Source organism: Venturia canescens, chromosome 3, assembly GCF_019457755.1.
Source record: "Venturia canescens isolate UGA chromosome 3, ASM1945775v1, whole genome shotgun sequence".
NCBI classification, from domain to species: Eukaryota; Metazoa; Arthropoda; class Insecta; order Hymenoptera; family Ichneumonidae; genus Venturia; species Venturia canescens.
The window spans coordinates 3,585,283-3,600,658 of NC_057423.1; the positions used below are offsets into that span (position 1 = coordinate 3,585,283).

A 15,376-nucleotide genomic window follows, 5' to 3' on the forward strand; every position below is an offset into this window, starting at 1 on the left:
GTAGCCCCCTTTCCCTTATAATTTTATGTAGGTAGTATCTAAACTTATAATGCTTATGCTGTAAGAAAAGAAATGAGAATTCCATTTTTTTCGGTTAAAAAAACGCTCGAATTTTCAACGTGATCAGCAGATTGGAGAATCGCTGGAATAATTTAATTCGAAGAGTACGACAAGTCTGAGTCGTACGTGAGAAATTCAATGTAATTGTTCCTATTCACTCATCACTCAGGGAATCAGAAAATCAATGACGAACAGTTCATAGGGCGAAGAAGTACCTTAACGAGGATTCAGATAAGAAATTTTCATGAATTTCTTTTCCAAAAATTGTTCGAACAAGAATATTTTCATTTATTGATCCGCTTTTTTGCTAATACAAATTTTCGTACGATCTTTCGTGGGCTCGTACTCCCTTAAGCGGTTGGACCAAAAAAAATTCCATCGGTCATCACGGTTACGTTGGCTCGGCTTCTCTAAAACAATAAATTCAAACATTATTTGTTTCGTTGATTATTTTTTCATAATTTCTGTCTCAGTTTTATTGGTAGAACAAAAAAACTTTGGATGATTTCCTTAATTCCTTCTTCTTTAATTTTTGGCATGAATCCATAGAAGTAATCAATGATTCCAATCACCCACGTCCAGTCACCAAAATAAATTCACTAAATTCGTAATTTTTTAGTGATTTAACCCTACACCTCGTGTGCCTTTTTTCATACCCTCAACCTCATGACCGGGGTTTGAACGCACCCCACTCTTTTTTTGCTTATAAATCCGGTCCTACGATGCTAAACTGACTTTATCCTACACCATTTTCTTCGTTTTTTTATAACGAAAAAAATGATGCACGATAAAACTAATTTCAATTGAATTTATATATAAAAAAAATCCGTCGATAATCAGTCGATAATGTCGCTTGTTAGGACGGGAGCGTGGTTTGAAGTTCGCGTGGGGTGTGCTCACACCCCAGTCATGCGTTCTAGGGTTAAAACCATGAAAGACGAAACGAGAGTAGAAAAACCTGGAAAACCGTTCTAGTTACCGTTCGATTTTGAGCCTGACAGCTGAAATATTTTCGGGCCCCGCATTCACTTCCAAATTTTTAAAAGAAAATTTTTCAAGTCAATTTTTTGGAATCTTCTGAAGTTTGACTTCTGAATACCGAATGGCTCCTCCACCGATATTCCGTTAGACCAATTATGGCTAAGATCGTTGCAGGGTTGAAGAACTTATGGTCCACTGGAATTATCGAAGCGATCACTCGAGGTCCAGTCAAGCATCACGATCCATATTCTCGCCCCTTAATTATCATTAGTCAACATGCTCTGTAGGTGTAGGTAAATGGAAATGAAGAAAAAAAAATCTGTTGCTCTGCTCAATCTGAAGAATCTGGTTTATTTGAGCAGTTGCTTCCCGCGATCGGATTAGAGACAAACTTTTTCTAGTTTAAGGAAGTTCAAGCGATACATGTAGGATACAATACGAAAAATAGATTTTATTATTCCAAATTAATGGATTGGAAATTAGCGTGAATCTTGTTGAGCAGTGCTTAATTATGTGAGAGAAATTTGGAGAGGTTTCACCGTCTGGTAATCGAGATAATCATTGTTGAAAATGACAGGTTAAACATGGGCTCTTGAGGAAGCTTTCAAAAAATAGCGAACTTCAACAATAAATATCTCAATTTCGAGACGGTGAATCATCAGCATATTCCGCCAGAAGTTTAATACTGTCTTAAGGTTTCTGTTTGAAAAATGTTATTGCGCAAAGTTGGAGAATAATTTTTCCATAAGATACGCTTGGACCTCCTTAACGTGGCCCGGCCGAGACTCGAAAAGGAAATGAACGAAATTTCGTTTTGCCATATTTCATTGGGACGCAATTATAAATTCATCGAAAAAATACAATCAAACAAATTTTGATAAATTTTTTCTACTTGTAATCCGACACGTCGAATCGTTTTCGAAATTCTTGGGCAAATTCGATTGATAAACGCGATTGCTTCGACAGCGTATTGGACCAACTTCTGCAGCATGGAAAACAGAACTATTTCAAAAAATGATTCGATAACGAGACTGAAAAAATGCAGAGACTGGTAGCAAAGATTGCACTCGTCACCGGGTAAAATATCGTGAAAAACAAATTATTCAAAAGGTGTGATAAAAAATGAGATGAGTTATAGAAAATGTCTAATTTGAAGTGAAAAAGCAAGCTGAACTACTTGTTCTGGTATAACGCCGTGACCTTGACTCTGGCAAGGCAACAAGCAGCTGGTCTGTGCCAAGAATAAGCTGGGAGCTAGGTTAGCGTGTTGCAACGCTAATATTAGCGCGCTGTTGTATGTGCCTTCTCATATATGCCGCCCTTGCTGCCTCTATGACAACGTGAACCGTCTGCGCGAGCCTGCGAACCTGACCGAGAGAACGTGTGCTTCGGATAAGCTCTCTTGTTTATAAACGTTTTGCAATCCGACCATTCCGATCGGACGAATAAATCAGATCAGTTCGTTCACTCCCGATCGAGAACTAAATCAACGTTTCCACGGTAGCGATTCTTTCAAACTTCGTGGATTTGGTATGGAACATTTTTTGTGACGTTAGAAAAATGAGGGCGTTGATGCTCGAGATAATTCTCGACGCCATCGGATAAATAAAAAAAAAAAACGAAAGTAGAAGAAATGGCAGAAAAATTGATGGAAAAATGTACCGAAATTGAGAGAGCTGATTTGGTAAAATCACAAAATAAAATTTCTAGGCTCTTACCGCAGTGAAATTCGAAGTTTGACTCCACAGAAATCTCCCCATTGGATCTCCAATCCGAGCTACTGCATTCTCGAGTTATTACTTGCAGTGAATTCGTGATAAAATAACCGGTTGAGTCCTCAAATAATCTTCTATAAGCTTCCAATTGAGAAATAACTGCTGTTATCAATCTATTTATAATAACAATGATTCCGTAATACACGTGGTATTTTCGCACACAATTAAAGGCTATTCAGTTATCAGTGATAACCTCTCTGCTTGGGGTAACCTCGCTAGGTTAGTTTCCACTTATAGTGAGGGCTTTGTTACTTTTCAGTCTCGAGTATTTTGCTAAATGTGCATTTCTCTGGTATACTCGATGTTTCTGTGGAAATGGAGTTTCGATGTTTTAACTAAAAATACTTGTGGTTTGGACCAATGAGATTGTGTCGTCGAACTAGAAGTGATCTGAAAATGCCATGATTTCAGTGAAGGAAAATAATTGAGATTCCACTGTATCTTACGATGATTTTCCTTCATCGGTTAATAGTTCGAATCTTCCGATGGAAACTTTTAAAGGTCCGAGAGGTCGCGACCTCCCCGTTTGCGAGATGGAATTTCTCTTAATTGTATTGTTTCCCACTGACCTTTTGAGCCATTTACTTACGAGCGGCACATAATCTCGTGGGATTTGTTGTTAATTTAGAGAGCTTTTGATTCCGATTACGTCCGACGAGTTTCTCGGCGAGGTGTAATCTCGTTAATTGTTCAAATTCTCGCTGCCCATCGCTACGTGGCATCAGCTGTTTTTCATTTCTTTTGTTTTTCGCTTTTATGATTCGATACGTTTGAAATTTTGCAACAACAGATGATGACGCGTCTTCGCTTCAATACACAAGGTCAATCGATTAATTCATGGTTTTTAAAACAATCCCGCGCTCGAGCTGGTTACTTTTTTCAAGTATTAAAGTCAAATAACAATGCTGATAAGTGACTTCACGCACTGAATGTTATGAGCGTTGTACGTGTTCGTGACATTCTGAAAAAATACGATGCGATATTGCCAGCTGCTAGTGCTTATCGAATATTTGCCCGGTTCGATTGATTTTTCAAGCGTTTTAACAAATTTTCAAACGTCATTGAAAAAATGACGAAATTCATCGAACTTGTGAAAAAATCATCAAAACTGGTTAACGTAGCAATTTAATTACTTGCCACTCGAATTGAAGTTTGAGGTAGTAAGGCCCGTAAGATCGTGTTTTATGGGTGTCTAAATTGGCTCGATTTTTACTACCTAATTAAAGATATTATCACTCTAAATTCATGTCAGAATTATTAATTCAAAGTTGTAAATACATTTGTTCAACTTATTGTTTAACGAATGAAATCACAAGCCATTAATTAAGGAGGGTGGATCGCGACGGTACAATGTTGCTATGCTAAAGCATGTTAAACATATGAAGAATTTCAAAATGATAAGAATTTAATAAAATTTGGTAAATGTATTCATTAAAAATATATAAGACAATATACATTTTTTTTAGATTTTTCTACGACATAGCTCTCGAGTAATTGAACATTAAAGTTCACGTGTATAAGCATAGAGTTTACATGTATACAGTTATACATCTCGTGCATAAGAACTTCGATTTAACGCTCCATTATTCGGTACCCATGTGGTAAAAAAATTTGAAAAAAATTGTATTTGTACACTTGATGCTAAAGAATGTTATCACGAAATTTTATCAAATTCTGATTATATTTTGATTTCGTGATCCAGCCTCCTTGATCGGAGATTAATCGCTGACTGAACTCGAAATTTTATTCGTCCCTGGCTAAAGTACTATAGTTTTTTATGTAAAAAATCGCTTTAGAGAGGACAAAGGGAAAACACAACGAGAAATGGATCAAGAAAAAAGTGTTGATAAAAAGACAGAAGGCTGTGACAGGAATGGGCCAAACCAAGAAGAAACAAAATGCCGAAATAAGCAAACGTGAGGTTACGAGTGCTCATTTTATCAGTTTCGTTCAATCTTTAAGGTAGCATATCTTCATTACTAGTAAGACAATCGTCCTGGATTTTTTCACAGACCTTCGTTATATGCTTCATTTTTATTGTGTACGTTTTTCATAAACTTCGTAAGAAGCGTTCATTCGTTGTGTGAAAAGTAGCCCAGTATATTTTTCTTCATATTTAAGCACGTTTATCTAAATAATCAGGAAGACGAACCCTTTAATACTTGACGTGCTTGTCAGTGGACTTTAAACTGTGTCTAAATTTCAAGATATCTTAAGAAAATCCTTTCGTGCATGAACTACCTTAATTTAATGCCACTGTCGATTGAGCTTCAAAACGAAACGATCCCTTTGCCGAAAAGTCGTTGTCAATTATTCTTTTAAACAAAGATCTCAAACAAGGGCGATTTTCGAGATAAACGTAAGATCGACCATGGAAAAACACGTTCGTCAAGCAACGGCTAATGAAATAACAGCTGACGCAATTTTGTTTATGTTTGCACACGCTTTGAAGCGGCTTCCGAAGGCTGAACGGAAATCAAAATCTGCACGATGACGCGTATGCGGTACGAGCGATATGCCACTTGCGTCTAAGGTCACACGCGTGCTCGTGCGAACGCATTTTACCAAAATGGACGAAAGAAGCTCTCGGGTTTTGATTTTTTTATACGAGAAGCGTAAAACTAATGCCACGAGTCGGGAAAAGGAAACGAAAATTGAGAGAGCGGAGGCTCAGCTTCTACGGCGTGCTGGACCACGGCGCTCTCCCTCGTCGCCCTTTTTCACACCACTTGCTCACTCAATTGGTTATCGCACCCCATCGCGATAAAATCTGCCCAAGAAAAGCAAGCTCTAAAGAATTCTTTACAGTTTGCTTTTCTCGCGAAGATTTAATTTAATGAATTAATTAAAGCATTTAATTAAACCACCATAATTTCTTCTCCGGAGGTTTGACGCAGCGTTTGAGATCCTCTCAACGCGCAATCTTCGAGGCTTTTTCGTAGCTCAGATTCCGCGATACATTGGTAGAAAATCGGCGCCGTAGACTGAAGTAAATAAACTGGAAGATAACCCCGCGATGTCAAGAGATGCGCGAAAGGGGAGATCCTGAACTGATGCAATATGGCGTCAGTGACTCGTAATGCACCACAGGGGGTCCGCCGAACGGGCTGTCGTCGAACCTCGATACCATTTTATCCTCTTCGTACGATTTTTCTCCATTTGCTTACGTTAACGCAATTATGCGTATCTTCGTTTGTTAATGCGCAAATACGATTTTCTCGTGGGACGATTGCGATTTCGAAAGCGTCAGCTCCCCCCAGCAGACACAGTGGGTCATCGGGGAGAAAAATAAAACGCTGCGATTCTCATATAATATATGTAATTTTAACAGAAAATATTGTGCGTGCCAAAAAAGGGAGTAAATTTTCATTTTTCTTCGCCGTACTCTTTTCGGTTGCAAATGAATTTTTGTCGATTTTCGGGGCTAACGCGAGCGTCTGCTTCAAGCTTGTCTTCAACCGTCCATCGGAATGGCTGACTCTCTTTGACGAATATTTGCTGAAGGCGGGATCGTAGAAAAATTTAGGGGACAATTTTTTTTTCAAAATACACTCCGTGCATTTTCAACAGGAATTTGTGAAATTTTTGCCAACTACTGTACCGAACTCGAACAACCTTTACACCCAATTAAAATTGCAACCCTACGCAGTTTTAAAATGACGCAAATCCCTCACTCGCTTTATCTCCACTTAAATTCCAGTCAAAACATCCACGCGGCAATTTAAACTCCGAAATCTTGCGTACTTTGTACGATGAACTTTGAGGAATAAATATATTACGAAGTACTTCACCGAGCTTCGTGGGTGGTCGAGTGGGGGCTCGTCTCTTTCTCATCCTATCAATGCCTTCGTACTCATTCTCATATCCAAAGACTTTGCTCCACATACGTCACGAGATGAGCTCTCACTTATTGAGAAAGAAATTGAGTAAGATCGCCTCGTACGTCATTAAAACGAGATTGTGTCTTTTTTTTACAAAACTTCTTGTAACAGGATTACAAAGTTTGGGGAAAACATAGAAACGACAACAAACTCAGCGTCGGTGGCTGCAACGATCATTCGAACTTCATTTTCGTATTCAATTGGTCGTCCTTGCAAAAATATTTAGTAACATTTTTAAGGGGTCTACCCTGATTAGACGGCCAAAAAACGACTATTTTCACGAATTTTTTTGACCGATATAAATTTTAAATATGGATATAGAAAGTGTTAGGCTTAAAAATACACCCTTAAAATACACAAAAATTTTTTTTTTATATTTATTTTACTCGGTTTTTGTACAGAAAAGTAGGGGAAAAAGCAGGTCCAAAAAAAGATGGGTGTGCGCTGTTGATAGAATCTCTGGAATGGATGATCGAAGAAAAAAAATTGTTTTAGATTCAATAGGTTAATGGCTATAGCGCGTATCGTACGATTTTCGATTTTTTTTTAAAATGACAAAATGCCGGCCATTTTTTCCAAAAACCACGAAAAAGCACGTATTTTTCATTTGTTTGTGTAGAAAAAATAATAGTTCCGCTCAAAATTTCAAAATTCGTATGATACGCGCCATTTCTATAGTCATGAAGAACATGGGGTGAAATTTTGGTAAGGATCGGTTGAATAGTGACGGGAGATTTTATCAACGAGTCGTCCAAAAACTTAATTTTTAGAAAAACGCGTTTAAACGCGGAGCGCATTAGCGCACTCAGACAGCCAAGTAAACGTCGCTCAAAAGTACACTTGGACTGCCCGGATCTTTATAAAATTTTGGTATGATGCTTTTAAGGAGGGTGGCTACACTCGTCAAAATGATAAGAAATTGATCAAATTTGGTGATAATGTTCTTCAACATCAAGTGCAAAGACACCATTTTTTTCAAAATTTTCTTCTGCTTAGTTATCGAGTAATTACGCATTAAAGCAGATTTCTTATGTCCGGAATGTATACCTATTATTATGTAAACGCGATGCTTATACACTTGAACTTTAGTGATCAATTACTCGATAACTGTACAGAAGAAAAATCTTAAAAAATTTGTCTTGTCAAATTTGGCCCTAAAGAATATGTTCACCAAATTTTATTAAATTCTTATCATTTTGAAATTTTTAATGTATTTAACATGGTTTAGCATGGCAACATTGTATCGTCGGTAGCCACCCTCCTTAATTATACTATCGAAAAATGCAGTGAAAAAATCGATTTTTTGAAAATTTTAATTCGGGTAGGCCCCTTAAGTTTTTACAGCAATGTCATTATTTTCATTCTTGTTTAGAAGACGTGCACAATCATCGTCATTCTGACGGAGCATAAAAGTTTAAGTTTTTATGTTTAATTGGCAAACTTTTTTTATGATGATCTTACAAATTCCAGGCAAGCTTCACGGAATCGGCTACGCTGATGCGCCCCATGCACCTTCCACCGAAGTGGGTTACGCTTATTTTTTTTTCTTCAAAACATTCGTGTCACTGTTTTGTGCGATTCCACCTTAAATATGGGACTTTCCATCCCGAATTCACAAAATCAGTCTCAATCTCGTCTCATAATTTTTTATGTAATTTTCTTCTCACTTTAAAAACAAAAATAAACAATTCGTCGAATCAATTTCAAATGAATAATCAATTGGACGATTACGTGAGCGATGCGTTCAGGGGAAAGACTTTTTAAAATAACTTTGTTACATTATTTTCCCACCTTTAGTTCCAAGTTGCGTGAACGTTGTTAAAATTTGGCTGAATGAATCGAAGTTTCGTCGAGACTCGAGAAAATCGTGGAGCTTGTTTCAGGGATCGAGAGTCCTGTATCTGCCAAATGGACGGAGAACGTTCTACGTAAATTTCCATGCTCAAACTCTTCGGTTGTTTGTGCGACAAAGTTTTTGCCACGTGGGCAAATTTTGTACGAGCTCCTGTCAAACTCAGCGACGATTCATCAAACACGAAGATTATTGCGTCATTATTATTCTCATTAATTCGTAATTATTGTTTCAATGCTGACAGTTCAATACCGTAAATTGCTGATAAAACGAACGACTTAAAAAAGCCGGAAAAATAATTGCTGCCTTTTTCTTCGGAATAGTCAAATCGAGAGCGATTCGTGGAATAAATTGGTTTATAAATAAAACCAATAAATCGAATCGCTGCTCATCAATTGTCACCGAAGATTGCGGTTTTATCGCGAGGTTCCGCTCGCTTGAGAAAACCTCGTGACACTTTGGACATACGAGAGGAGGAAAAAAGCCGAAGTGTGATATGGCACTTGGTCCTGTTGTTTCTGTGTTCAAAATCGCGCTCGGTTTCCTCGACCTCCCAACGTCAAGTTTGATAACTTCCTCGAGCCCGTTCGGCCTCACTGCGATAAAATAGTGAATGATCGGTCGACGCTGCCTGTGAAGCCCCGAGAAGAATCATTTTTAATTTGGCAAGTGATTGGAGTGCGCAGCCTCCGAAAATCGATAGAGACGTTTCTCGATAAAGTTGCGAAACGGAGAGAATCGCTGATGAAACGAAATATGGGTCGTGGCATTGCTTAAAAATGTTTCCACCGACGCTGAAAAAAACGACGAAAAACCGAGGAATAAATTGACGAGAAAAATAAAAAACAAGTTTGTAGAAAAAAATCTAATGGACGACGAAATGATTGTCGAAATTTATCTCCGTGTTTCACATGTTTTACGATTGCGTTGATTGACCGAGGATTCGCTCTCATGAATCTCATAATCTTACGAAAGTTTTACGTACGATAAATATTGCGTCGACCCTATAAACCTCGCACAAATAGCTCCGTAATCGTAACGAAGATGTTAATAATAATGATAAAATGGAAAAACAATGATATTAATATCGTGGGTACGCATGGTTCGATCGGAAAAAGAGCCAATGGCGTGAAGCCTTGGTGTGCCTTACCCCCATGTAAGTGACCTCTCGAGTGACGTCATTCCATTATCTTTGACCCGAAATAAAAATGAGTGAAAATAATAAACGATATTTAATAACGCATCTTCGAGATGCGGAGAGAAAATATTTTGTGTGTTCTTCTCCTCGATATCGCTACGCGCATGACGTGCCCTCCTCCATTCGAGGAAATCATGATTGATAACGACACATGTATTGCTTCAAAATTTCAAATAAAGCCCCGATAACATCCCCCTTTATCCTTCATCGCAGATAGACCATTTTTCCTTATTTTCTTCCCTCGGAGGTGTCACTTTTTCCCCGGATTCGCTAACTACATTCTTCGCGATTCGTGATTTGTGAGCTTAGAAGCCCATGAAATATTTATTTCACACCGTAAATTATTATCGAATGAAATAATATTTTAGACTCCCACGAATTTTCGGTTTCAAATACGTCATTTTTCCACTATTTTTTAATCATTTACAGCAGCCACAAATATTCGCTCGTGGACCAAAATATTATTGAAGATTGTACGGTTCGAAAGATGGATTATTTTCAAATTATTCGTCAATTTCATTCGTAGAGTTTCTTCTACTCCTTTCGATAGGCTCGTTTCCACTAATTTTAACAATGTTTTTGCTCCTATGAAAAATAGTGAATCCGAGGGATTTTTAAATGCAGCGAAAATATCGTCAAATCGTAAGATTTGTGAATTCCAAAAAAGTATTCAGTTTTGAGTTTCGTTAGCAGTGGAAAAATGTGAAAAAATTTATTTCAAATGTTGTTTACTCCTGCTAAATTTGGTATAAACAATTTCGATGAATTTTTATTTATTTTTTGAATCGACGATGGTTTCGTTCGTCACGGTCACCGGAGGAAGAAAAACACTTGTTTTTTTTTACATGTTATTTATTCAACGTAAAGTTAGACACTACAACTTTGGTATAAAAACATAAAGTATAGTGGCACTGAATAGACAGTAAAAAACGTGAATCCGGATCGCAGTCAGGTGAAAAGGAAGAAATTCGCTCGATTTGTTTGTTTTTTTTTTTTCATCTCGTTCGCGTACAGAAATACGGCACAATTGATTACAAATGACACGCGACGAGGATATCCATATTGAAAAGCGTGTGTGTTATGGTATTGAGGATAATTGTTGACTGCGATCGTCCATAAAACGAAATAGATCGTCGAGACAATAATGTAGCGATCGGTCCACGGATCTATTGTAAAATATTCCTCGTAGACGAAAAAAGCAAGCATTTACGCTGATATATATATTTATATATATATTTGATTACTTTACGAATACGAGTAAAAGTTCTAGCGCCGATAAATCGACAGCAGGAATACCAGATCTTGCACTTGACGATTCAATATTTTGCTCTGTTTTTAACAGAAACAAAAAAAAAAGCTAATCGAATGACGTATAATCAGTGAATTTCGAATGAATTCATACCGAAAGAACGAAGAGTAACACGAACCAAACAAATTTCGAACAATTGTGTTTTGTTTTGAGGTCAAAACTCGAACACGTCCAGGCGCAAGATCGAAGAATCCTGCTGGACGATCAATGGTCATCACGATATTAATATTGAACGGAGAAATCGAACATAACAACGAGAGTGAAAAGCTTTCCAAGCATCACGTGATATTGAGTCGTAAATGACTATTATAATTACTAATTAATACAATATTATTTACGTTTATTCGTACAAGTAATAGTAGTAGTTATAGTAGTAGTAGCAGTGTAGCTGTTTTAGATAATATTTCTAGTCGTTATTAATTATCATTACTCGTCATTACAATATTTAATATTATATATTAGGAGGGCATAGCTAGATATTTTGTGTGTGTGTGTGTTTTTTTTTTCATTTCTGGGCTGCACGATCTTATGAAAAACATTACACGAGACACGAGAGAAATTAGCAGCGCTTAATATATGTATAGATGTACAGAATTTCTCGAAAGACGAGCTCGAGGTTCACGGGCTTGAGAGAACTTCGGATTCTGAGACGAAAAGTCCTTTTCCATTTTTCTCTAGGATGCACCGTTCGGAAGATAGCGTATGAGGAGAGTACCGGCCAATCGGAGGCGCGGCTGATAGTGGCGTCTGTGGGCGGAGCGCTCGCGACACGCCCAAATGACGCCACGTCCCATTGGCGCGAGATCGACTCTGACGAATTCGTGAATATTTCGCAAACGGTTGCTCGTAGAGAAAAATGGCTGAGGACTTTCCTCTTCGGGATCACGTAATCTAACTATCCTCGCCATTTTCAACACGACTTTTCCAGATTTCCGTATATATATTCATACGTAAATATATTTATATGTATACGGTATAGTATTATTATTTTTCCTGTTTGTTTCTTGTGTGTGTGTGTTTCGCTCTGTGGCTATAAATAATCGGTTGCTAGATTCTTCATTATTTCAGATAAATCACAAAATTACGAGTAAAGTGCGCACGGGGGATGGCTGTGTGCGAGACGAGGGACAGTTCTTCGTTTTTTTCTCCTCTCCGTTCTATTCAGGGAGTTTCGCCAATTGGATTCGACTATCCTTGCCTCTCGTAGCAGCATTCGAATCTCGTATACTTGGTCGTTTGGATTCACTCTCGAATCTCCAACCCCGTAACTATTTTTGTTTTTTTCTTTTCTTCTATTTTTCTTCTCGATTATTATGACATAGACTTACACACATTAATCACAGAGCACGAAGTTCGAACATTGAAGTATACGAAAACGAAAACAAAATGACGAAATTATAATTCCAAGTTTTTTCCTCTTCGTATCGAAACGAAATTCGATTCATCACACCCTCGTCTCTCTCTCTTTCACTCTTACCTAATTCTAAACCTCGACAATTACGCGTTACCAATCGATGGTACGACCACTTTTTTTTTCTTTTCAACCCTCCCTCGATCTAAATCGACGACTTAATAAACATTAAATTAGTAGTCGAAATAATAACAAAACTGACGATAATCTAATGATTCTATCAATAAAAATAATAATAATGGAGACCAAAATGGCGATGCTAAAATTTATGAGAAAAAACGTATTGGCAAACGTAAAAATGGTTAAATTGAAAAAGTAAATGCGTTCAATCTCGTTGAGGGAGACTTCCATTCATTTTACTTAATTTTTGTTTTCTGATCTTCATTGAGCCTGTGCGAGGATATGAATTCAATAGCAATTATTAAATAGGACGATTAACTAGCTACGTTCATTCACGAATAATATCAATCTCCGACACTACTCAAATCCGCGTATGAGCTGATGAAAATAATAATTTGTTTAACAATTATTTCGCAACGAAATAATTACCCGCAATTATTTTGTTGAATAATATAACCTTCGATTTTTGTGCAAAATGAAAAATAACTCGGAATCATCGTTATCACTAGTGAAATTAGCACGATTTTATGACAATCATTTATAATTATTTCGCGGTTTAGTAATCGTGCCCTTTCGCTGCTCGAACCGAGGGTAACTTTGACCCTTAAACACAAGTATACAATTTCGCGGCGCACTTTTTACTGTTTGTATGATTACGGAATATTGTAATCCGGTTTTTTCCTCCCCCTTTTTTTCATATCGCCAGTATTTTAATATTTTGTTAATAAATTATTGTTACGAACGATTGTAATCGTATGCGAAAGATAAATTTGTTCCAAAGTATTTGTTGCGTGTGCATTCACGTGTATTCGATATTTGATAATTTACTTTTTAAGTTTAATTCCGGCTGAACGTGTAATTCTGGAGTACAAAGTCAACCGGTTCGAAAACGCCTATTAAAACCTCTATTTTTCGCTCGATTTAAAAATTACGATCTGGAAATAGTTTTTTTCCAGGTTGGCAGCTTTTCGATTTTCAACGCAACAGCGTAAATTTCACTTTTTATCTGAATTTTTTTTGTTTTCCTATTGCCCCGTTAATGATACTGCGCTTCGAATGAATTTTGACTTATTTTTATTTATTCCTCCCTTCCAAGTCGTTTCGCCTGAATTCGATCTCCCTTCAGCCCCTAATTTTCTTCTTCACTCTTCCAACTACAAAATCAACTTTTCGGGCAGCACAACCTTCGTTACGAGAATTAAATGTGTGAATTCATTAAAAAAACATCAAAATCACGAGTTTTCTTCGACGATGGAACTTTTCGACAGGGTGGCACAACCATGACTCAATAAACGAGCAACTAATTCACCCGATTTACAACTCGTTTCATCATTTTTTTATCATATGCTGATGATAATCTTAATCTAACTTCAGTAAATTGAAGAAAAAACCTAAACAGTTTCCAAAATAATTTTCATGCTCGTCTTACTATTATTTCGAATCGTCACTTTCGATTTTTTGACAAAAAAGGAAACTCGTTCACGAATTATCTGAATTCGATTGAGAAATTGAGAAATTTGAGTCTTTTTTTTCTACCCTTTCAACGATCGGTAAATCCGAAGAGTAAACAAACATTTCTAAGTGGAACATCATCCACAGCAACAATTTAACGGTTTAATTTGTAAAAAAGGAAATAACTTTTTCAAGGAGAAAAGGAATTTTTCGATATTCTCAACGCAATTGATTAAGCATGATTAATCGAATCAATCAAATTTGATCGAAGGATTTCGGTCTCCTCCGCTTCAAAATATGCCTCGAAACGTTTGTTCACTCTGACGAAGTCCCATCGCTGAGGATAATAGAATCAATGTCTTATTTCAAGTAACTTTTTTAAATCGGTCCGTAAGGATTTTTCGGAGCGACGATTCCGAAAGAATTTTTCTCAATTTCCCAACGATTGAACAGAAGCATTTTTCTGAGTTTTCGTTTAAGAACGCGTTCCGAAAAATGGATAAAAATTCGTTATTCGGTTGATGAGCAAATGCAATGTTTCCCAAAAATATGTAAACCCCGATAATGGGAAATCGAATTTGTACAGAAGACGATTTTCAATGAGCTTAAATCCATAAAATCGAATGAATTATGAATCGGAGTATTCGAGTATCGATCTAGTTTCAAGCATAGTTCGTAAATTCATAAAAAAACGAACATTTTACATAATAATCGAATAACTATCTATGACGAAAATGTAGATTAGTAATGAAAATGTCGAATCGTTGCAATTGGGCCAACGCCATGAGCACTGGACGAAAGGGAATAATGAAGGAGAAAGGATTTGGGATTTTGTTTTGTTGCTTAGATTTAGTTGAGTAGTACGACCTTTCCCGTTTCCTTCTACTTCTTTCCTGTTATTTTTTTTCTTTCTCGGGTACTTTTGACTCTTTTGCAGATCTTCTGTTTCGTTTTCCTATCATTTGTTCCTTGCTGACACGATTTTTCAAGTTTCTTGTGAATTTCGCCCAACCCGAGAAAGGCCGATAGTCCTGGGATGACCTTGAGGCGAACGGCGTTCATCTTGATGACCGATTTACAGATTACACTGCCACAGTATCGTAGGGTGTGAGGAGTCCCCCGTGATTGCTGTGGGGGGAGCTGGTTTGCCGCCCTGTTGCTTCGTTTCTGTAACAATTTTTCGGTTCCCTTTTAATTTTCTCCTCGCGAATCATTCGCACCAGTTTCATGGAAGGTTGGCAATTTTGGGCTTTTCCGGTTAGCAATTGTGGGCTTGTACAATCTCGAGACACGCTGACTCGTCGTGAACTTTCGGATTATGAAAAATTTTTAATTCA

General features: G+C 37.3%; 1 protein-coding gene and 1 long non-coding RNA gene across 6 annotated transcripts in view; both read right to left on the bottom strand.

Annotated features, from left to right (window-relative positions):
• Window positions 1-332: 332 nt before the first annotated feature.
• Window positions 333-2,627, bottom strand: LOC122407738 (uncharacterized). The gene is made up of 3 exons (XR_006260264.1): window positions 2,219-2,627; window positions 1,040-1,322; window positions 333-470 (listed from the first exon to the last, which is right to left on the bottom strand). It is a non-coding gene; the product is annotated as an uncharacterized lncRNA (long non-coding RNA).
• An 8,433-nt stretch (window positions 2,628-11,060) lies between these two features.
• The window catches only part of Dscam1 (Down syndrome cell adhesion molecule 1), a 93,534-nt gene continuing 89,218 nt past the window's right edge, over window positions 11,061-15,376 (bottom strand). For all 5 annotated transcript variants that reach the window (XM_043413710.1, XM_043413708.1, XM_043413712.1 and 2 more), the window contains exon 30: window positions 11,061-15,206. In XM_043413710.1, the coding sequence (XP_043269645.1) occupies window positions 15,122-15,206 (85 nt within the window). In that variant the 3' untranslated portion in view covers window positions 11,061-15,121. The remainder of the gene's footprint in view (window positions 15,207-15,376) is intronic.